Source organism: Chelon labrosus, assembly GCF_963514085.1.
Source record: "Chelon labrosus genome assembly, chromosome: 11".
Taxonomy (NCBI): domain Eukaryota; kingdom Metazoa; phylum Chordata; class Actinopteri; order Mugiliformes; family Mugilidae; genus Chelon; species Chelon labrosus.
Window position 1 is genome coordinate 13,124,985 of NC_140344.1, and position 24,516 is coordinate 13,149,500.

A 24,516-nucleotide genomic window follows, 5' to 3' on the forward strand; every position below is an offset into this window, starting at 1 on the left:
GTCAGCAGCTCCGTGCAGCGCCCCTCCTCCCTCCGCGCCCACCGCTCCTCTCCTCTAATTCAATTACTGCTTAAAAATCTGTCGGCGGCCGCACACGCCAGCTTCATGGCCTCTCTCGTTCACTAATTTCTAACTGGTGCGAGAAAAGGATTTCAGGATGAACTCCGGCCACGTATATTTCCACTCGTTTCAGCGGGGACAAAGCGGTGATCCCCGGGTTTACAGCGCGTTTACATCTGGATATTTCTCGGTTTTAGTTTAACCTCCAGAGTCTATGTTAAAGAAATACACCGACGAATCTGCGAAAAGCTTTGCTTCCAGCGAATTGAATAAACTGGGACTAATTTTATTTGTTTTATTAAAAAGAAAGGCTTGAGTCACGCATGTGGAACCAGACTGTAGTACAGGATGCAGGCAACCACGCAGAGGCAGTGTTGTGTAAGGAAGATAACCTCAACTGATAAAATGAGGAGACAGGAAGCCATTGTTCTTCACAGTGTATTTATTAATTATATCCGAATTATAGATGATTAAACAAAGATGTTTTCTGTACAGTTTTATGATGACAGTTAAAGTACATTGTCAGTTTAGATTTGTGCAGATCATTAGGGTGCAGGCAGCGCGCACTCAGGTGTGACTGTGGACATCCCCTGCCTTGTCACCCGGCTCCGTTTAGATGTTAGTGAGTCCACCCGCACGCATGGACACTGGGGGAGCATGAGCGCGAAAGTACCCAGAAACTCATTCCTGAAGTGGCGGCACATGATGCAGCTTAAGAGCGGGTTGACGCAGGTGATGAGGCTGCACAAGCACATCTCCGTGGCGAAGGCGAAGTCAGCAGGCCTCCAAGAGCCGGGGCGGTCGGGGTACACGGTCCGCATCACGATGGCGGCGTTGCGGCTCAGGTGGTAGGGCAGGTAGAACAATGCAAATAAGACCAGCACCGCGCTCAGCAGCCTCCGGAGCCGCAGGCGCTTGTGGAAGGGATCAGGCCGGCGGCGCAGCTCCCTGACGCTGTGCAAGCCGCAGTAGCAGATGGAGAGCAGCGGGAAGAGAAAGCCGATAACGGAGGATGCAAGGGAGTACGGGAGGCTCTCCTCAGTCTTACTTAGCAGCATGTACAGGGTACACACGGTGTGGTTGCTCGCAGGGCACGTCTGGATCAGAGTCAATGTGGCAACAGGTACGCTGAGGACCAGAGCCAAGATCCAGACCGCCGCACACAGCAGGCAGGTCTGCCTCCGGCCCAGCAGCACCAGAGAGCGCAGCGGGTGCACGATGGCCAGGTATCGGTCCAGACTGACGCACGTGACGAAGAAGATGCTGAGATAGAAGTAGTTGTGGTAGAGCACCCTCACGGCCGTGCAGAGCGGCAGCCCCAGCCTCCAGTACAGCCGATCCAGGTGGTAGTGGATGAGGAGAGGCAAGGCCAGCAGCCAGGAGGTGTCAGCCAGGGTCAGGTTGAAGAGGAGCACCGTGCTGCGGCTCCATCGACGCAGGCGGTGGTAGAAAATCCACAGGCAGAGCAGGTTGAGGGGAAGCCCGAGGATGAGCACGGCCAGGAAGAAGGAGGGCATCATGTAGAGCTGGACCACAGGTAAAGCTTGGTGCGTGTCCAGGTCGCAGAAGGCTTGCTCTGGGGGCTGGATGACCACAGAAGTTCAGTTTGGAGTTTTGATAAGCAGAGCAGTGTTCAGAATAATACCAGTGTGTTTAAAAAAGTGAGTAAAGCTCAAAATCTTTATAATAGCTTTTATTTCCATACACGCAAATGTGTTGGGAACATTGCACATTCTATTCTAAATCAATACATGAAGAAACATTTATCAAATCTGTTATTACTTTACAGAAAGTGAAGAAAAAGGAATATTGGTCTGTTGAAAAAATAGCAGCGTCTGCATTTTTCTTTACAAACTACATACATTTACTGTTTGAACTGTAAAATGCTTAAAGATTTAACTGTCCTCTGTATCAGTGAACTAATATTTAGTCCTATAACCACTGTTTCTGAGAACCACTTCAGATCTGTGTTGCATGGAGTCGACCAACTTCTTGCACCCGTGAACAGGTATACCAGCCCAGGACGACTGAACTACATTCCACAATTCCTCTTGCATTTCTTGGTTTTGCCTCAGAAACAGCATTTTTGATGTCCCCACACAAGTTTTCTATTGGATTAAAGGGCAGGGATTGGGCTGGCCACACCATAACATTTATCATGCTGGTCTGGAATCAAGATGGACCCTTGCTGGGGTCTTTGTCTTGTTGAAACACACATTTCAAGGGCATTTCCTCCTTGGCCCAAGGCAACATGGTCTCTTCAAGTATTTTGATATATTCAAACTGTCTAAATAGGCCCGACTCCATAGTGCAAGAAACATCCCCATATCATGATGCTTCCGCCACCATGCTTTACACTGTGACTTGAATTCAGTGTTTGGGTGGGGGTCGTCTGATAAACTGCCTGCGGTCCCTAGACCCCAAAAGAACAATCTTGCTTTCATTAGTCTGCAAAATGTTACCCCATTTCTCTTCAGGCCAGTCGATGCGTTCTTTGGTGAGTTGCAACCTCTTCAGCACGTGGTTTTGCAAAAATGGGACTTTGCGTGGGCTTCTTGCCGATAGCTTGACTTCATATAGGGTGTTTCCTAATTGTTGCGGTACTCACAGGTAACTTTAGACCGTCTTTGATCTCCCAGGGATGGATCATTGGTTGAGTCTTTGCCATGTTGGCTATTCCTAGATCTGTTCTGTTGGTAATATTACGTTTTCTTCCACGTCTTTCTGGTTTTGGTTGCCATTTTAAAGCATATGAGATCATTTTAGCTAAGTAGCCTATCATTTTCTACACCTATATGTCCCCCCCCCCCCCCCCCCCTTTAATCAACTATTTAATCAAAACGTGTAGAGCAATGTCTGGAACCACCCATTTTACGCAGATTTTCAGAGAAAGATTCACTATAACCAGCATGTACAACATTTGCTGCCTGCATCCTTAAATAACAGCCACCAGTTTGACACCTGTTTTTTTTTCCACAGAATGAAGGACCTCACTAATTGACACTGCTATTATTCTGAACAGGACCCTTTCAATTAATGATTCAGTTACACAGAATCAGCAGCATGCATGTCATGACTGTTGGTTTTCTATTACTCTACTACACCTACTAGTAAATTATTTGCCACGTAGAAATATAATTTTTTTACCAAAAACAGTGACTGATCTAGTTACAGATGCTTCAATGCCTCCAGTACACAAAAACGATTACAGAAAAGACACTGACATGCATTCATCCTCACAGAACATCTGCTCATCAAATCTCGTTTTGCCATGATTAGCCCATATAACAGCATGAAAAGTTTTTCTTTGGTTGATTCATCCAAACCTGATAGACATGTGTAAAATACAACCGAGCCCTTACGACCTACCTGGACCAGAGTGTTGCCCATGTCTTTGTCACAGTGGCATCAGCGCTGTGCCAAGCGAAACAACCATTCCAACATAGTTTGGTGTAAAACACACCCACCAGTGTGAACAAACACTGAATAGCTATCAGTGTTCTCTCCGACCATCTGTTCCGTGAACAGCAACTTTCATGTCCTCAGGAAAGGAGCCGGTGGTCCAAGCAACTCACACAGCCGATCAAGTTGAAGTGGTACTTTATTTTGGAGACTTGGAGTGTTACATATTTGGATAGTAGAAGAATTAAAAAAATGACAGAACAAAATGAATACAAACATGAAATTTTAACATGTAGGCATACAGTCAACAAGTTCACCTTTTCCCCTCCATACACATAGTGAAATTAAATATAATTACTAAAGTGTGACAAAATATAATCAAGAAAAAAAGTGAGCCTTAAAGAGAAATACAGGGTAATAGAACAGAATCCACATACTTTTGCATGTATTAAGGCATCAACAGGCATTAGTTCATCTGAACGCGGGCTATAAATAAGGCCAACAGGAACTGGTCTTTGATGGTCACATCTAAATACAACTTCAACACAGATTCATATGTCAGAGTCTGTAGCACAACCAGTCGGCTACTCTACTGTAAATTTACACATATCAAGAACTCATACTTCACACATATTTATATGGAAGGTGACCTAATACATGTGAAATGTCCTTCATATATTTTTAAACAAAAGCTACATCTTGTCTCTTTGCTGATGTATAAACATCAAAACTAGAACTCCTTCTTCCTCACAGTGCGACTCTTGTGCCACTGAAATGAACAAAGGTCCTCTTCAAAACACTGATTATGAATACCTAGTGTCATGACAACAATTCCTTTGGCATGTTTATGTCTTGGTAGTCATGTTGCGTTAAGTACTTTGTGCAAAATAACGTAAAAGAATGTTTATCTTTCCTTCTCTACACAGACACAGCAGAGGAAACCAGACGCACAAGAACTAGGTGATGGGTGATGTGCTTTGTGTAATGGAGCAAACATAGTTCAGTAGGTGGGGGCAGGCTTTCATTAGCACTGACGTGTTGGTAAACACAGGCCCATTAAAAAGGGATCTCTTCACTCTCTCAGGGCTTTCTCCTCTCATCTCCAGGAACCAGACTCACAGTCAACACGCACCAGCTGCTGCTTCTGCCACTGAACAACTGGCCACAGCAGGACAGGTATCTGACCTTACTCACAGCAGCACAGATTTCTCTTCATAAAAAAAAAAAAGAAAAACTACTTCACGTGTCAGGTTTTGGCCAGTGGAAACGGTTGGACTGTTATGAGACTATAACAAAATATATCCAGGCCTCTTAACAGCCAGTGGAGGAAGGAATATTATTTGTTAAAATTTAGTTAGATCTGTGTTGTGAATGGACCCAAATAAACAAAGATCACATTTGTAATAGAGTTTAACATTGACACTGGAACCCTTCATATATCTACAAACACAGCACAGTTACGGTTTGTAGTCCAAACTGTGCTTGTAAAAGGACAAGCGATGAAGATCAACCAACCAGGAAGGAATCAATGTTTTCCTTCATCGCTTGTTCTTTTACAAGCACAGTCTGAGCTACAAATTGTGTTTGTAGATTCATATCTACAAACAAGGGACGTATTCAAGCCCTAAAGAATAAGCAAACTCTCATTAACTGATACTATATATTATTTACCGGCAGACTCAATGACCAGCGTGTGATATATTAAGGCATCCAGTCTTTGGTTACTCATAGTGGCACTTAAAATAAATAGTCCTGTCTTAAAACAAGAGCAAGCCGCCTGGTTTAGACACAGTGTATAAGATTTCCCCTTTCTTTCCTTACAGCACATTTTGATTATCATTAGCACTATAATCACAACATAAATATGAGACTGACGTCTAAATTCAAGTGTCTCAAAGTTTCAACATGCATGGAGACTACCACCTGTGTGACCTTCCACTATCAGCAGGTTAGCAGGAGAGGGGTGGCTGTGAACTGAGTACACCTCTTGCATTTTAATTAAGGTCGTCCGTACTAAACAAACAACTGAGGCAACACAGCAAAGTGACGGTCAGTGTTAGAATACGCAAGCAGGGAAATCTACATCACCGTGTCCAACTGATTGACCAGCAGCTCGTTGTGCTAGAGGCACTCTGACAGCACCTCGTGTGTGGGTAGAGAAGGATAGATCATAGGCGTGCAGGTACACTCATCGTTGCCATGTTGGCTGAGCTGGATCTTCAGCTTCTCCACCTCGTAGTTGTGGAGATGCTCCTGGACCAGGTAGCGCTCTCTCTTGATTCGAGCTCTCACGTCCGAGGGAACATCAGGAATCATCCAGGCCACGAAGAATTTGACCAGGAACACAACATGCTGTGGAGGAAGAAGACGCGATCAGATGTGTCTGTGAAGATTCTCAGTCATCCAGGTCACGGTATGTCCAAAAAACAACTGGACTGTTTGAGTTTTGTTCACAACGACTAGGGTCTTTTAACTACTCAGTACTGGCCTGTGAGTAGAGGATTTAGACAGAGACGAAAGACTGGAGAACCCTTCTTCAAACAGACAGGCAACCCAAAACATCACTTATCAGCCACTTATAACACAGTTGTAAAATGTGTCCATAAAAGGTTCTCCCCTCTTTTACACTTCAAGTCTGGAGAGTTTATGGCCGCTTATGGGTTGTTAGAGACCCACTAATTGTGAAAAAGACGACACAACCCAGGTTGATCTGAACAACTTCCTCAAATTGCAGCGGATTATTGTGATTCGTGATTGCAGCCTAGTCATATAAGTCTCAGGTGATTGGTCACCACCCATAGATGTTCTTAATGAAAACCTAAAATTGCAGAAGCCACTTGGATTAGTGTCCAAACATCTTCATGGAAACTAAAGAGGGCCAGTTGCCTTTGTTTTAGTCACAACTGGATGATTTCAATGAAATAACTGGAGCAGAAGCTCTGCATGCACTCCATTTATATTTGATCGTGTGTGGGAGAAGATGCATTTCTATGAATACAACAACCCACTGCTACACAGGGTAAATATGTGAATCTCAGTTCAAATGGTCAGTAAGTGTTGGTGATTCTGGATTTACCTCCATGATGATGATGAAAGCCAGTTTGGCAGCCAAAATATGCCAGAACTGCATATTGTGGGAGTACTGCTTCTCATGTCCAGGAGGGTAGCGGTAATCTCGATACCTAAACAGCAACGATGTATAAAATAATTCAGTTTCATGCAGATATTTAAACAGACCTTTGTCGAAAATTCAAGCTTTGTTCATTGCCATTCAGTCACACGGAGAACAAAATATTTACTCTGGTACCATGGTGCAGACAACATCATACAAGTTACCACTATATTTATGCAGAATACATGATAAACTTATATAATATGTTGATTTATTGGGGATTAAAGGACCTGCAAACACACACAGGTGTGTTACCGTTGCTCATTGGACCTATGCTGAGATTTCTGTTCATTATTAGAGGGATACAGTTTCAAAGATACTTTGGAGGGGGACAATAGGTTACATTATCTCAAATCGCTACATTAAATGCATCCACAACCCAACCAGAAAGTATTTTACTTGTAACACAACAGTGTTTTTAACATAGAAGGGGAAACTTGCTCTATATCTACAGTGATTTTTTTAAGTCTCACATACCTGCATTCAGTGATGGAGCTGTCGAACCAGAGAGGGCTCTCCTCTGGCCTGTTGGGCTCTAGGAACCCAGAGATGTTAAACACAGAGAGGCTGTTGTTGATGTACCCTTTCATACTCAGCTCACCCTTTGGCTGGTAGGCGTACATGTACACTAGCCGAGGGATCATATCAGAGGTGAAGGCCACAATGAACGCCTAGGAGCAAGGGGTTAAAAAAAAAAAAAAAAAAGAAGATGATAAAAGCTGATGGTTAGCAAAATTAACACAATATATCTGACGCACTATAATGAGCAAAGTCCGGTACTACTCACATTTGTGACAACGGAGAGTACAGCAATTCCACTGAGTATTTCCTCCCAGGCTCCTATGCTGTGGGCCTTGGCTGCTACAGGACGTCTGTACTGGGTGGTGAGCTTCCAGGCGTCTACTCTGATCTCAATGATGTTGTTGATAAGTGCCAGCAGAGGTGCCAACGGGAAGGAGGCGACGAACAGTGTGATGAAACCAAACTGGATCACTGGATGACATAGAGAGGAGAGGTGTTTGTGAGAGGCAGATCAATGAAAATAGCACCATCTGCAGGATGCCAGCTCTATCTATCTATCTATCTATCTATCTATCTAGCTCACGTGAAATACATAGGATTCTTCTACTGAGGCTGAAATTATATTTACTTGGTTGGAACCACAAACAGTTTAAAGCATATTTGTTTATTTCATCCTAAGATTCAAGTCTCTTCAAGTGTGTGAGTGAGTGCTATGTACTGAATGTTTACCCATCTCCAGGTATTCATAGAAGAGGCCCAGCTGTCCAAAGCCCTGCAGGTCGTGGTCCTGCTCCCAGCGGCTGTACAGACTCTCTGGGTGACTTCGTGCCTTCCTACTGCCCCACCAGTTCATCAGCCACCTGAAGGACACAAGGGGGCAACAGAGAGCTTTCTTGAAACATTATTCCTCCTCTGACTGCCACTCTGGAGGCCCTATTGGACTGTACACAGAGTACAGCTCATATCTGCATTTATAAATGACCGATGGTAAGATGATTACAGCTATAAATAGTGGGGCTGTTCATCAGTGGTCGTTTCAAAAGGATCAAAAGTACAGGTTGTCTTTGTAACGTTACTAATAACTTTATTGTGTTGCGATATCCCATAAAGTTATGACAGTATGACAGTGAGCCAGTTCAGTTTTTAGGAGACACACAGTACATACAATGAATTGTTTCCCTAACTTATTTAGTTTAATTTACAACACTTCAAATGAGATCAGAGAACAAAGCATCTGACCCAAACACACAAAGGCATAATTAACTGTATTATTTACACGTGTGCCTTCCTAATGTGGCACGCGAACTTGTATAATGAACATGATTATTATATTCTGTTCCAGTGTCTTAGCAGCCAGGTTAGCTAGAAATTATTTTCTTAAAAACACGTCAGAATTCTGCACTAGCTTGTATTAAGTCGCAGTTAACCCATGCATGTTGACATTACTCTGCACACTTTGCTAAATCGGCTAGCTGTTAGGAGGGAGTGTTTTATAAACATATTAATCAGAGTGTCATTCATGGTGGACACATTTGAGTTGCTGCAATTGCAATGCCTTTAAAGAGTGTCTGAATTTAACTCCTGTGTATACCTGTATTGTGTCTCTAGGTGAAATGTGATGTGTGTGTACTCACGGGACCAGAGCTTCCTGGATGTTGCCCCAGACCTGTTTACCAGTCATCACAATCACCAGTTGGGTGGTCAGCTCAATCAGACAGCCACCAGGGTCACACTGAATACAGTTAAAGAAAGGACAGGTCAGAAACAAACATGAACTCAAATGTGTCACTTATGTAAAAAATGTAGTCACGTCTGGTACCTCTTCATTCCTCAGTTTGCTAAAGGAGCCAAACATGTAAGAATAATTTCCAGGATAGCCAACAAATTTTCCCTTAAAGAAAGCCACGTAGAAGCAGGAGGAGTAGTAGTTGACAAACTGAAAGAGGAACATCTTCACCGTCAGTTTGTTCTCATACTCCAGGTGGGTCTTTGGGATTTCTGTCACAAAGTAAAGAGACAATCATCAGGATTTTAAATATATTTCATGGTTTCAAGAACTGTCATAATATATACACACATGTGGACACATAAAACATAAATGCAGTCATTTTGGAAATGTAATCTCTCAGGGCCTCACCCATATCAGTAATCCAAATAGCCACTCTCTCATACATGAGGTTGAGGATCATAATGATGACAAAGTTGATGCAAGAGGCAGTGACAGAAGTGGCCAGCTGTGGTGTGATGTAGGGGCCAACTACCTCCAGTTTGGCTGTGGAACTGTCCTTCATGATGCTAGCAAAGGACGCATATACCGCCAAGCGGTACGCTATGACCCCAATGATGCAGGCAATGATCAATGAGATCTTCAGGACAGAGAAAACAGTGACGACATGAAAAACAACTACAAGCTACAGAAAATCACAGTGAAAACACCAAACCAACTGAAAAGTGAAAGCGAATTTTTGTGCAAAAAGCTTTTTTTTTTTAACAAAATGTTAGGATTAATTGTCAATCTTAAAGTGTGCACACATGCCCCAAGAAAAATAATCTACCATATTCTTCCCATTGGCTAAGTCACATGTTACAGGAGTACACAACAGTAATACAATTTGGGCTGTAGGCATAAAACTGTTAAGAGTAAAACTTTAAATGGATAACAATTTGAAGAATGTCCACGTTCTTAAAGTGTAGATATGGATAATTATTTACTGACTTAATGTGTTAAGACTTTAAGGCAGCTCCATTTCTTTTAGTTTTATACATACAAGCCCTGGTCACACGATATTAGTAATGACGATGGACAGTATAATGGGAAAGACAAAAGACACAGGATAGAGGAACAGATGGAAAATTAACTTTAAACTCATCAAATGAACCAAAGATACTTTGCTCACCCACAACAGGACGGTGGCTCCAGACAGACATGAGCGTGCACACTTGCTTGTTATGGGTAAGTAAGGTTCCATTTCCTAAATTATAAGCAAGCAAAGCATGGAGTCAGTCACCCTTTGTTATATCCTGAAAAAAGAGCTCTAAAGGGACAGGTTCCTTTAAAGGCAGAGCTTCTTTGCCATATCAGAATTTCAGTGTGTATTTGTATCAGCCTAAATCCAATTCTTTCATCTCATGGCCTCCCGATGATCCCATGCTTTTGCGAAAATCATGTACAATATAGCACCCACCACCAAACAAACGGAAAATGCGGGACAGAAGGAATCTCGTGCCTCCGAGCCCTTCCAGAAATGTCTAAGCCGACGACACCAAACTGGCATTCCGCACTGAGTGCCACCCTTACCCAGAGGATCACGGTGGCCCAGCACAGAAACAATTGTCCCATTAGATCTGTAGCAGTCCTGTCAAGTACCAACTCTTGTTCCTAAAGATGGGTGGGATGTGGTCATGGCAAATTACAGCACTCATTTTACAAGTGTGTTTCTGTCGCAACCGATAGATACACTGTCAATTTAACAGAATCTGTTCTTCATCAAAGACTCTCCATTAACATCTGCTTCTTAGCTCAGGCAATTACGAATGAGTGCAACCTATATATAATTCATAATTCAATCCTATCATTCAGTATGTTTGCCTAATGGAGCCTTGTGGAAGCAACACAGACCAAGAGCTGTATATCAGAACAGTATCACATAGTACATATTAGTATTTTATGAGCACACAAACACCTGAGTGATGCGGTTCAGCTTGCGGTTGGTGCACTTGGTCTCGTATTCTGGCCGAAGCTGCAGCTGCTGTTGCTCCTCCTCAAAGTCGACCAGATCCCAGTCATACTCAAGACGGGCCTGCCGCCTTTTCCAGAACTCCAGAAACAGCGTCACTGCAGAGAGACAATAGGTTTATCCTGTCAAAATGATAACCTTGTTTGTCCGTTTAAATTTGTTTCATTTAGTCTATATTCATGCATGTAGTTGAGTTTTTCAGATGTATTTTTGCCACTGCTTTGACTCCATTTAACTCTGTTATATGTGTGTGGTGGCAAAGGTTTCAGACCTCAGCAGATGAAACCAAAACTTAATTAATGTTGTTGCATTAAATACCAGTAGGGGGTGCACTGAGTTTAAAATATCAAAATGCGGCAAGCAGACATGTTTACTCACCCCAAATGCCCATGAATATGGCAAAAAACACAGTTGCCACATTGTCAAATAGGTGTGATTGCTGATAAAAAACAAAACAAAAACAAGTTACAAACATTGTGAGATGATGAAAAATTAAACTGTTGACATTAATATGCAACCACTCTTAAATGTCAATTGTTGTGAGTAAAACATGAATCATAATGACCAAAAATGACTCACCCACGAGGAGTTGCATGTCGAGTTGAGTTTCCAGTAGGTACATTTTTTATCACACAGTGGGCACATGACGATATTGCCTCCGATATCCACACTACATATTTCTTTACTGTAGGGGACACGAGTAATGAGTAAAGTAATGAGTAATAAAAAATAACAGCTGAAACAGACGAGTATTCTTGGTAAAACTCACCTTGACTCGTTGTCATCAAAGGTGAGGAATCCGTAAATGAAACAAATGGTCCCCACAACTGCAGCAAAAATCAGCATCTCAGTGTAGAAACCCAACCACGCAAAATAAATGCCTATCTTCTCTCCATAATACTTCCTGTAGAAAGGTAAAAAATTTTGCCGTTAATTCTGCTGCTAGGTTGATGTTGAGTAAATACACACATTGTCTGAGATCTTACCTGACAAGGTTGAGGGGCTGCTCCTTGAAGGAACAACAGAATCTGGCCCAGTGTTTGTAGAGATTGAATCTCTCACTTTCGCAGTTGGCATCCTTTGATCTTGTCCAGTATCTAGACTGCAGGACCCAGAATACATAGTTCACTGCCACAATCATTGATTTATTCAAATGTATTTATCACGCTGGACCCTACCCCAACAACATATTACATATTACGGTTGGACAGCAAGAACAATGAGAGTACATTCCACTGAAGATGCAATGTAATGCAAACGTGTATTAAAGGAGGCTCACATCATGTAGAGGGAAGGCAGCAGTGTAGGTGCCGTTGTTAAGCAATCTCTTAATTCCCTTCTTGTCTTTATCTATACATTCATCCCTGATGTATGAACAGCGGGACAGGATGTAGTAGACCTGGGCAGAGGGAGAAACAAAAGAACTTAGCATTTCATTGTTTAAAGGCTTTAAAATGTATTTAGAACAGTTGTACAATAATGGAGTGGATGTTCAATTTTTTCCAATCAACATAAACTTATTATATTGGAAGGGCCTAACCTTTGGCAGGTTAGACCTTTTTCAAGCTACATGTCTGCAAACTGATCTGATCTTAAGTCAACTGCTGTGTTTGTAGCTACTTCAGTTTTGTGGGTCTAAGGAATTTTCGAATTTCAAGGTCCAAAACAAGATAAGAAGCATGCTTACTATCCTGTTGCGAGTCGAAGGAGGGAAGAACGTGTCTTTGTTGTCGATAAGGAAGAAGTCGGATTTGCTCTTGCTGAAGGGAGCAGTGAAATAGTCTGGCTCTGGGTGCATGATGTGCTCCGGCAGACGAAAAGGCGTGGACAGCCAGTTCATTGGCATGTCGCCGTTTTCTGGGATGTCGTTGGCCTTGAATGGAACCTTGATCTTCAGCACGTCTGCGTAGGTGGCCAGCACTTCCCATGGAGCGTGGATCTTCACAAAATAAGTCTTTCCATCCTCTGATTCCTGAATACAGTGACAGTAAGCATGTCGCATGATAAATTACTGAATGCCATAATACATTATTAGTCCCATAAATGCATCAGTAACATGGGGCTCATACCGATTTATCTTCTGTCTCCAGCTCCAGGCCAACTTTCATCAAATTGGCCTCATATACCTTCCTCCTTTCCTTAAGAACAAGAATAATAACAACAACAAAATTAGGAAATATAATTATGTAAAAATATATATATATATATTAAACTATTTCATAAATGAACAAAGTCATGTGAGATTAAATTAAGTGAAGAATGCACATCTAGTCGGACACAAACAGGATAACAACAGAGACAGTCAAGGAAGAAGATATATAAGTGCAACAAAACAACTAGAAATGTACTTTACAGTAATTGAAACAAGTGTGTGCACGTGATTTGATAATAGTAGTAATGGCAATGAGAAGGGGTACTGAAAGTAAGTATGAAAAAAGCTACCAAGTGACACTGGGGTGTACTGCTTTCTGAGATAGGGCTTAGAATAGGATTGCTGCATTCCTGGCATTGATAACTGACGTACAAAACTCCTTGTTAGGGATTAAATTTAGTGCCACATTTTACAACTCGTCTGAAGAAATCACAGGAACTGGCCTCTCGTTTGTCCTTCCTCAGACAGTGGAAAAAAAAAATTAGCGAGTTCCTGACCATGCCAGAAGTTTCACTGTTGACTCACCGGATGACTGAGGCTGGGGAAAAATGTGAGTCGTCTGTGTCCTCACAGCCGAGGAGTTGTAACAGTCAAACGTTAGGTTTATCAGCTCAGTATGAAACACTTAAGTCTTTCAGCGCTGCACAGCTGATAAAAAGAAACTGGCCAAAGAAAGATATGTTGAAGTATTTCCATACTGACAGTATGGAAATACTTCAGCTCGATCAACTTAAGAAAATAAGTTTGAAAGTGGATCTCCATGTAGAAGTTATCTTCTTAGGAAATATCTTTAGAGAATTACTGATACCACTTGAGAGTAAAAGTTTATCTATCTTTATCAGTGTTGTGGTATTTTGGGTGTACTGATAACACACTCTGACTATACCCTGTATGAACTAGTTCTTACTGTTTGAATCAAGAAGTGGAAATAACATCAGCTTTCCGTTTGTGTCATATTTTAAGATTTAAGGCAATTTAGGACATTTCATAAACATTACAAACATACTGTATGTTTGCAGTTAGCGAACTGGGAAAATGCAACTTGTATACACATACATTGTGTATAGAAATAATTTCTTACCTGTTTTCTCTCACCATCTTTTTCGTCAACAAAGGACAGGACAAAATCAATCCTGCGTACTCCGTCACGGAAGAACACAGAGTCTTTACTGTGCTGTTGTTTGTCAATCTATAATAAGATAGTACAGAGGACACACCATTTAAACACACACAACACCAGGTACAGTATCAGCAAGCCTTGGGGTGCATTCACCAATGCAGCAGAGCAGACAGCCAAGCTATGTGTTTAGTGGCTAACCTAAAGAACAAGGCCTCCACATCACATCACACTCAACTATTGCCCAAAACTATAATATGGATTAACCTATTTTCACTCCAAACACAATTGCCATGCTAAATGTAGGGCATCTGCTATGACTAAGACGTTTCATTGCTGAGGTCACCTTAATAGAGATTTATTGAAAGAGATGAGGAATAAGTATTTTTAAAGAAATTGGTTTTGTCACAGAATGAAACTTTGAATGCTTTGTATTAAGTCAGCCATAAGTCTACAACATTACTGTACTTTTTTTTTTGTTTATGCCTTTCTTTAAATCATGGAGTTCATAGAGACCACTGGTGCTGTGGCTAAAGAAATTCCAAGTATGTGTATCAGCTAATGCTAGCCCTGCAGAGGCTGCCTCTCAGACAGCTACGGGCCTGACTGCACAGGAATGCCTAAAGAGAGGAGGAGAAGGCATGGCTGCTTGATGTCAGTGCTGCTTCAGCTGTTCAGGAAGCTAAAATTAACTGTGTATATTCCCTCTACACTTCACTACAGTAGCTGCCTACACAGGACTCCAGAAAGTTCCTCTAGCACAACAAAAACCACAACATCCTACTCAGCCACATGTATGGCTACTGTAATGTCAATCTGACAGAGTTTTCCTTGTCCATCAGTCCAACGCTGTGAGGTGAAGGGAGGAAAGGAAGTGCACTTTACCTCCATTGCCCAGTCCCTTTATGGTGATGATGCATCTGCAGTAATGCTGGCTGCCCGACAGAGCTAAACTGCCTTTTCTCCCGGGAGTAGAGTGCAGCCCTGAAGGCACTGCTTCTCCCACTCCCACTGTACTCTCCGCTCAGATGAGCTCCAACCAATCCACTAACCTCCCAGCAGCACAAGCCCTCACTTGCACAGTCATCCCGAAAAGAGAGAAAAAGAGGGACAGGAGGAGGGAGACTAGGAGAAATCAAGAGGAGCGTCCTGGACATGACATCAGCATGGGGGTAGCACAGCTGCTGCCAGCTAGCTAATCTAATAAATGCAGAGCGTCAGAAAAGGGGAGGTGGCATCACTGTACTGTACAACAATCTCTCAAACATATTTCAGATAACCAGTAAAACCTCAGTTCAAAAGCCGCATGACCACATGAAAAAATCCTTTTCAAAAAGACAGATAAGAACCAACAGAAAACCAAAACTGAGACTATTTGAAACTAATCAGTTAAACAATCTGATTAACACATGTACAATGCAAAATACATGTGAACAGTCCCAGACATGTTGCACAAATTACATATTGGTTGGTATAGATATATAAATAACATCACCACCCTGGTTCCCTCGACTGAAAGCAGTGAACGTGTATAACATGTTTTCCCATCCCAAATTATGCATACGCTCTAACCACTGGTCTGGATTACCTCCCAGACCAGATTGGACCATGCTGACCATGGCAGGGTGGGTACCTTCTTTAACCGGGATGCTGCTGCAGAAACTCTCTAATTTGCTGTAATTACAGACCGGCCATATGGAATCAGTGCATCTGCTGGGTCTTGCCTCCACTGAAGCCGGCAGCAGCCACAGATTTCTATACGTCGACAAGTTAACCCCTAACTACTGGGTGTTTCTACATGGCTTTTATCTTAATGAAGGAGAGCAAATGTAGAACATGGTATAAGGTAAGTACCCTTCCAGCTTTAGGGACGGACGGGGTCCTTGAAATATTACTTTCAAGGATTCAGTGATTTTGACACTCGTTTTTGTTGAACTTGTTTGATTCTGCATATACGGCAACTTCTGCAGTATATGCCTGTGTTCTTCTTTTCTATTTAAAAGATTTGCCTTGTCGGCTGTCTAGCTTTGTTTAAAAATGCTTACTTATGTCTTGTTTATGGACTAAAACGATTACAGAGACCATTTCTACATGTGAAACAGCCTCCCATTTAAAACTCCTTGATGTGATCTTACACTCAGCCAGTCTGGATGGAGCCCGATTACTGGGCAAGTTCATCTTGAAGATTGGCTGCTGTTAAAAAAAGTTATGATGACACTTTTCATTAGTGTGTAACACTGTTTAAACAAGACCACATTTTCAAAAGAAGAAGCCTGGAGTACAGTATAAGGTTAACCGCAGCACAGTTCAGTCCTGTCATGAGCACTGGGCAGGGTCACGATTACAGTATATACTGTATATACTTAAAATATACACACACAGAAACAAACACACACACAAATATGGTCTCGAGTGCATGCGACAGTCTGCATGTGTGCACCTTCTAATTATGCTGTAACACCAGCAGGCTGTTGCTTTCTCCCAACTGAAGCAGACAGTTATCACAGGTGAGAACAAAGCAAGTGAAAATGCCTTTTCCATTTTTAATGAACTCTCATGGCACACCAACGCATAAGTCATCCTAACATGTTTCCATTAATCTCTACAGAAAACAACATGCTTCCCAAAAGCCAACAACAGCTCTCTACCAAGAAATGTGTATTGATTTTTTTCTGATGTCTGAGCCCTATTCTCTAAACATCTAATGCCTCAAACGAGCAAACGCTCTTCAAGAAGGAAATAACAGCTAGCAGGCGGACATAAAGCACAAGGTTGCATCACATCACAAGCATGTTTTACCATGCCATACCCTGGAACGAAACTTCAGGAACAGAGCCCGCTTTCTCGATAGCTGTGGAGGAACCCAGTGGACAGTGAGCGGAAGCCTAACACAACAAATTCATCATCATACAAGAAGAACTGCTAAAGCGACCTTAAAGAGGTAAACAAAATGTTCACAAATAGCAAAAATCATGATGGCAACCAATGCATTATGTTTACACTGCATTACTGATTATGTCCTAAAATACTTAACATACAACACTCAGACAAGGTCTCGGTGAGTTAGGGGTTTGAGTTCAGAGCTGATGTGACATTACACACACAAACAGACACAGAATCATGCATCTGGATCCCTGACTGGTGTCTTACCCCAGTCAAAGCATTGATTTGCTCTAAGGTCTGTGTCTCAAACCTTGGACTGTCGCTGTGGTCAGAGGGGGCCAGGGAGGCCAGACTCGAGTTGAGAGACTCACAGGTCTCTAGACACACATCGGGTGTTAAAGGAAACTTTAAGTACAGTGTGAAAGGGGAGAATACAGGAGCATTAGAGTTAAATCTAACTCTCTCATGACATTTGTAGGTCGTATTCTAGCACAAACCAAACTGTCACATACCAAAGCGTCCTGCTTTATGAGGTGGACACGAACATATAGGTGGAAAAGAGAAGGAAGGAAATCTAAATAAAGCCTTTTCTGTGTAAACAATGAACTTCCTGCAACCGTGTTTGGAGGACGTAAGATGGAGATGGAAACACAAAACTGTCAAACTAAAATATTCCATTCGTCTGGCTAACAAATTTAACATGTTGAAATAGATTTAAATCCAAATAAATATATGCAAACCAATCCAATGCAACTGCAAATATGTAAGAAAAATAACAATGATAGAAAAATCATTCTATTTAAAATTGAATAGGCTGAAGAGGATTTTGGTGTTTACCGATGATTGTCCCTGCTGGAGCGACCCTGTGCTGGATGGGACATGTTGGTCATAGCCATTTATATCATCTGCAAGACATAAAGATAAAGAACACAGTTAATTAAAGATTAAAAAAAATGTTAACAGAGTAACTTAAGGGATAATCTCTCTCTAGCCACTGTTAAATAACTGTTGTTGAACTGTTAAATAACAAATAATAATCAGTATCACAGTGAATCTCAAACAAGCAGGCTGGTGGCAGTATGAACAGCTGCCTTAGCAAAGAAAGGAGCACTGACAGAAGGCCAGTGTTGTGATCTATATTTGTACAGCATTTTGTGGCAGCGGTGCCTCGGGGCAGCCAGGGTGACCAAACAGCCAAAGAAGAAGTTGGTATGAAAGTAGTATACATGACCATGTTATCGTGATTCTGCCTCTACATGAGTGACTGCAGGAAATAAGGTTGGTATAGATAAGTGGTAAACCCCCTTAGCGTGCTACTACAAGGTGCCTGTGGCATCGAAGCTCTACTTTTGCCTCGTTGCCCGTCACATACGATTACAAACTCCCGCATTACATTCTGAGAAAAGATTTTCATAAACAAATGGAAAGGCTGTAGGGAAATGAAGGACAAACACAGAGCACTGCTTGCACCATTGTTGGAGTTAAAAATATAAAGCAAACGGTTTCTGCCTGTCTGTCTGGCATTTTGAAATAGAAACCCAACGTTTCTAATTGATGGTCTCCGAGGTTATATTTAGTCTGGACTCAACACAAATGTTCTTACTCTAACCTGAAACAAGCATTGAAACCTGTGGTTCAAAACTAACATGAATTACACGTACTGTAAAAGCTGAACTGCATTGCACAGAATTCAACGCAGCCTTCCATGTAAATTTCTACACTCATAACCTTAGTTTTACTGATTTAGTGCTTTACAGCATGTTATCTTTTAAGTTGTGGAAGGACAGGGAAATTTCATTAATCCCTTGACTCTCAGGTCTGTCAGATAAACTGTATTCAATGTAGTTTGCTGCAAACATAAAGCTAAAACATGTAACCAACCTTTAATGTTACAAGGTTTTAATAACCTCGTGATCTTAAATAACCAACATGATCCTGACTTTGATTTGGATATATTTCTTTCACAACATATGAGAAAGCCTCTCGGGCAGCTGAGCATATTTTTACACAGTTGGACACGGTACTGGGTGCGACATTAGTCGGTCAGCTTTGGCAAGAGTCTTTTCCCACTAAATAGCTTCAACAGTTAAGGCTTTGTTCAGAAGTGAGCAGCTGATCACAGTGGAAATGCCACAAGGCTGCTTCTGTATCTCTGTTTCTCTTACCACAGCAACGCAACAGACTCAAGGGAGCAAGCGCTGAGTTAATCTGTTCAACACAGAAATGATCTAACAAGGCAAATCCTGACGAATCCTAAAACAGCAACTACAGACATAGCTAGTGTACTGAAACAACATAGATGCACGTATATGTAGCTGTACTGAACGCGACCCATCATTTTAAGGAAGCCACAGTCACTAAAACACTGTGGCTTTGTCTGATTTCCTGAGATAGGAAGTCTGAGGTCACCTGTCAAGTTTCAAATTTGACAGTTTCAGTAAGCCAGTATACATAACAGAACACAACACCAAATACATTCACTGTTAAGGGGAACACTAATCCCAATAAGCTTCTTCCAAGTTAGTGTGAATGTGCACGATCCAAGCACAAACTCAAAAATCTTAGTGATCAGCACCCACAGTATGTTCACATGTGGTTCCTAAAAGACTCTGTAAACAAACTTCTATGTTAATACAATCAAAATCTAGAAGTATTACTGTGCAGCTATGAGTGTGATGTGTGGAAGACACAGCTTCCTCTGTTATCTCAACAAACCATAAACACACCACACCAAGGTAACAGTAACTATAGTCCATAATCTTGTAGTCACCACTCACATTTTAGCCCCTGCTAGACTGCTATAATGTGAAGCTCTCAGTGCTGCAGATGTAACACTACACGTTTCCATCAGTTCACGCTGATAATGATTGCTAGAAAGCATTCGGGGCGGACCGTCTTCCACTCGGCATATTTTTCTAGCCAAAAATGGTGAACACGGCACAAAACTATGTCTAAATGTTTGTTTTAAAATCAGATCTAACCGGGAACACTGAGGGATTTGGGGTTTGTGCTGGTGGGTAAAGTGGCTGCCTGGAAGTGACAGGGTGTTTCCAGCAGGCAGGCCAGCTGCTGTCAGAGTCTGGCTGTCTACTGTATAAGTCATATGGAAATAAAGACACGCTGTATGAGCTGGTTAAGGGGGGAAATGAGCAGGGTGGACACTTCTTAAAACAGCTGCGCACATGTTACCTAAATTGATTTTAATATGTGAAAATGAAACTTTCCTAACATTGATTTAAATGTTTATATTAGTCGTCAGCTGGGAAAGGCTTAAGGTTATTAGTAATTGTAATAATTATACATATTTCTAATATGAATAAGCTATTATTACTGGAATGATTGTAGTATTTGGTAATCATTTGAAAGTTTATCCTAATTTCAAGGTTATTTTGAAGGCTGTAAGATTGGGGAATAGGCTACTACACTAAGGTTAGTCTTGCTCAGTTTCTTAGAGAACCTATGAATGTCAAGAACTGATGCAGGGTAACTTTAAGTGTTATTTTACATAAATCCGCAGTGTGAGGACGGGCCTGGCTCCCGGTTACTCACCGTTAGAAGAGTCCGTCGGGCTCATCTCAATTAAACTGTCTCCTCCTGCCTTCCCCGTTATTCGACGCATGTTGAGATCCACGTTTAGCCAAGCCGTGTCTATCGGAGCTCGTCTGGAGCAATATTTATCCCGAGGCAGGCGATTTCTGTCTCGCCTCCCTAAAATCCCAACCACTCTGCTTCACTCCTCTCTCAGTTAGCCAAGCAGCTGACTCGGCAGGCTGCCCTCCTTCACCTACTGACCGCTAGCTGCTGCATCACTCCAGCACAGAGGGAGGTTCATAAGGGGAGTGTCTCCACCACACTGGAAGCCAATAGTCTGAGCCTGGGGCGAGCAGTTTCTGTACCCAAATGCCCACATGTCAGGCATGTAAACTGAAGCTGATATTCCCAGTATACACTACTGACAAGCTAACGTGTTAGCACATGTTGGTTAAACTAAAGGAGAGGAACCGAACCTTCCTCCAACGTGTTCATTAGCAACAGAACTTGGAATATAATTTTTATAATATAATTGAGTGTAAGTTATACTTAGGCTACTAAAAGTAAAAAACAAAAACAAAAAACAGGAAAATACATCAAATTTGTGGTCGCATTTTCAAGCTAGTTTTAGTTTCCAGAGATTTTAAGTTTAGTTGCCATGGCAGCCAGAGGTTTGACGCTTCGACCGTTTGAGAAGTGACACATGTCAGCCAATCAGAACCGAGCACAGGTGTCATTACGCGATGACGTGTCTGTAAATTTTAATTAGAGGCAAAATAATTGAAAACAAGTGGAATTAGCTGTCTTTGTGACACAGTCTACTGTCACCTGACAACAGGCAGATTTCAAACACGAACAAACTTTCGATTTGCCTTTATAGCCAGAGCTCCTTTGGATACCTCATTTGTTTAATTTGTTTGGCAAAATGTCCATAGTGAACATCCAGGATAACGCCTGGTAACCCATGCCTTTCCAGAACGGATTGGAAATGTCTTTATATCTTGGTCTTATAATAATAATCATAATAATACATTATTTATAGGCACCTTTCAGGACACTCAAGGTCACCGTACATAATTGTTAAAATAAAACAATGGAAATAGGCTGAACGGGTGATATTGTTAATATGAGATTGGAATGAGAGAGTGGTGTCAAGGATGACACCCAGACTCTTTACCTGGGGGAGGGGGAGACTGGGGAATTGTCAATGGAGAAGCTGTTTATTTTATTTTGATGCCAATGAGAAGAATTTCACTTTTGCCACTGTTAAGTTTGAGGAAGTTGATGGAGAACCAGGTTCTGAGAGGGAGTTTGCATGTTCTCCCTGTGTCTGTGTGGGTTCTCTCCGGGTACTCCGGCTTCCTCCCACCATCCAGAGACATGCTTGTAAGGTTAATTGGTGATTCTAAATTGGCCGTAGGTGTGCATGTGTCCAGGGTGTACCCCGCCTCTCGCCCGATGACAGCTTCACAGGATAAGCAGTTACAGAAGATGAATGAATGAATGAGTCAAAGAGGTATGTGGGTGTAAGGGTTGAATTGGGTTTGGTGGACAGGTAGAGCTGGGTGTCATCTGCATAACAAAGGCAGTTATAAGAGGTGTGAGAGAGGGGAGGGGTGAGGTATGTGTGTGCTGTAAGCTAGCTGTTGGTGAATACTGTCAATCTTTGTATTAAAAAATTCCATAATTGCAGTAATCAGTTTGGTGATCAAGCATGTTAGGGCTGAGTGAGGATATGTGATTGAAGAAGGTAGAGATTTCACTGATGAACTTGGGTGGACAGTAAACAGTGGCTATTATGGTTGGAGAGAGTTTACGGAGGTTTTAACAAGGCTTTAACGAGACCAGTTGGCAGAGGGTTGAGCTGGCAAGTGGATGGCTTGGCTTTCCTGATGAGGTCAGATATGTCGGAAAACGAGGGAAGTTTGAAGCTAGAAAGTGTAGAGGGGAGAGAGAAGTGGGAATATTGGTGAATATTGGGGGGGGGGGGGGTGTTTTGTTAACCAGAGAAAAAATAATCTGTATGTTCCCATCCGTTGAATTGATTTGATTTGTGAAATAAAGTGATTTGGCAGTAGGCAGCAGAGTGAGCGAAGGTGACAGTCCGTGTTTTCTGAGGAGCCAGGGAATACAGAAGATTATGAAGTCCAGTGTTATAATAGGAAAGCAGTTCATCGAGAGTGGATAAGTAGTTGATGGGGGAAGGTTTCGGTATTCAGAGCAGTTAAGTCAATGTCCTTAATATTACGGAATGATATGATGCGAGGCAGTTTAGATTTGAATAATGCAAGTTTGACGTTGAATGATATAAGCTTATGGTCAGAGATGGGGAGATCAAATGCAGAACAGCTGAAAGGAGTAGTACCAGAACAGCAGGTCAAGTCCAGAACATGTCCAGAATGCGTGGGAAAGTCAGTAAACTGCAGTAATCCAAAACTGTCCAGACAGGAAGTGAAGCTTTTTGTGAGAGAATTATTCAAATTGTCAAAAAGTATGTTGAAATCGCCAAGCAGAATTATGTTAGGGCTGAGTGAGGATATGTGATTGAAGAAGGTAGAGATTTCACTGGTGAACTTGGGTGGACAGTAAACAGTGGCTATTATGCTTGGAGATGGTCCATTATACTTGAGGGCCACAGCTGTCAAAGTATAAAATTAACCTGATGAGTATTCTTTGCTAAGGAAACCTTCTTGACTGTCTATATTTCAGCAACTACTGGGAAGTTTGCATGTGCTTTATTTGGTTTAGAGCAGGGCGGTGTATGTGCTCCTCAGGAAATGATCTCTCTGCAGCTTTTCTCCTCCCAGCCTACTCCCCAGCCTGCTCAAATTTAGTAGCAGTGGCCCCCCCTCTGTTGCCCTTCATGTGGTCTAAACAGTCCTGTGCGGCTGTAATTATGTTATCCTCCTCTGCGGGGTGTGGCCGAGAACAGAAATAAAGCCGCTTATTTTCGAGACCACTTTTTCTCCAGCCTCATATCGCGTCTCTTCCTTGACATGTGGGTCTTCCTGGGTGAGCGCTGCCCTCCAGGGTTTCCAAGACTGATGGTGAAAAGTCATCTGTAATAACAAGGCACCGAGGACCACCCTTTATTTTGTCACACAGTTAAAGGGGAAAGTGAGGGAGACCAAAATAGGTCCCGTGGAAAGAAAGAAAGAAAAAAAGAAAGAAAGAAAGAAAAATAGAAAAATAAGTGATCATATTATTATTATTATTATGGTTGTTGTAAAGGTTGGTTGCGCAGTTTTACTACTTGCGTGTGAAGAATAAACAGCACGCTGCACTCCACGTTCAACTTGAACGTGGTGACGTAGCAGTATCCAAGCGAATCAGAGTAAACAACATAAACAAAACGCTAAGCGCGCCCTCTAGTGGTGGCACTCAACTATTATTATTATTATTATTATTATTATTATTATTATTTGTGATTTGTGATTGCATTATTTGTGGCTATTTATAAATTAAGCAACATTACAATGAAGACTTTAAATTGGATTTCAAGGGGACACATTTTGCGTACATCATGTAAATGTATTTCTTGTGAAAAGAGGGAAATATGCCGCAAGTCGGAAATCTGATTTAATTTCAGTTTTAATATTGACAATAAAGACGCGTTATTCTCTCCTTTTTTATTATTTTATTTCATGTTGGTGGAAATGACTCGGTGTTGCGCTGTGAATGGCAGTGAATCTGCCCTTTCAGTCACGGATCTTGAGATTCTTTAGAGATGTGTTGCTTGTCAAAGTGAGCGCTGCTGACTGATGTGTGTAGGACGATTCAGTCACAGCCAGGAATCTTTTTTTTTTTTAAATTATTTATTTTTATTTGTTTCTTGGTCAGTCGACCAAAGCCAGTGTGTTTGCTGCCATCTAGCGGCGCAAGGGTGGTACTGACTGTCTCCGAGTCTCCCCAATGAAAACATACCATTCCATCGCACCTG

The 24,516-nt window shown here is 41.9% G+C and overlaps 2 protein-coding genes across 2 annotated transcripts; both read right to left on the minus strand.

Annotated features, from left to right (window-relative positions):
- Positions 1-555: 555 nt before the first annotated feature.
- On the minus strand, positions 556-3,450 carry LOC311495384 (succinate receptor 1-like; the record flags this gene model as incomplete). Its single annotated transcript, XM_084554808.1, has 2 exons — positions 556-1,643; positions 3,430-3,450. 2 exons carry the CDS (start codon positions 3,448-3,450, stop codon positions 606-608), a joined length of 1,059 nt encoding a protein of 352 aa, XP_084410934.1. The 3' UTR covers positions 556-605.
- A 102-nt stretch (positions 3,451-3,552) lies between these two features.
- On the minus strand, positions 3,553-20,877 carry ano5a (anoctamin 5a). The gene is made up of 20 exons (XM_084554802.1): positions 20,595-20,877; positions 17,883-17,950; positions 14,127-14,234; positions 12,963-13,031; positions 12,581-12,865; positions 12,173-12,292; positions 11,880-11,995; positions 11,663-11,797; positions 11,473-11,578; positions 11,272-11,332; positions 10,840-10,991; positions 10,054-10,128; positions 9,294-9,522; positions 8,976-9,154; positions 8,791-8,888; positions 7,886-8,016; positions 7,422-7,627; positions 7,112-7,305; positions 6,539-6,644; positions 3,553-5,814 (listed from the first exon to the last, which is right to left on the minus strand). Exons 1-20 carry the CDS (start codon positions 20,662-20,664, stop codon positions 5,584-5,586), a joined length of 2,739 nt encoding a protein of 912 aa, XP_084410928.1. The 5' UTR covers positions 20,665-20,877; the 3' UTR covers positions 3,553-5,583.
- Positions 20,878-24,516: the final 3,639 nt, after the last annotated feature.

Excerpts from the sequence above, each read along its gene's own strand:
- ano5a (XM_084554802.1), bottom strand. The coding sequence starts at position 20,664 with ATGCGTCGAATAACGGGGAAGGCAGGAGGAGACAGTTTAATTGAGATG. Across the intron at positions 17,951-20,594 it reads CCCGACGGACTCTTCTAACG|ATGATATAAATGGCTATGAC; the intron begins GTGAGTAACCGG and ends TATGTCTTGCAG. Across the intron at positions 11,798-11,879 it reads CAGCCCCTCAACCTTGTCAG|GAAGTATTATGGAGAGAAGA; the intron begins GTAAGATCTCAG and ends ACCTTTCTACAG.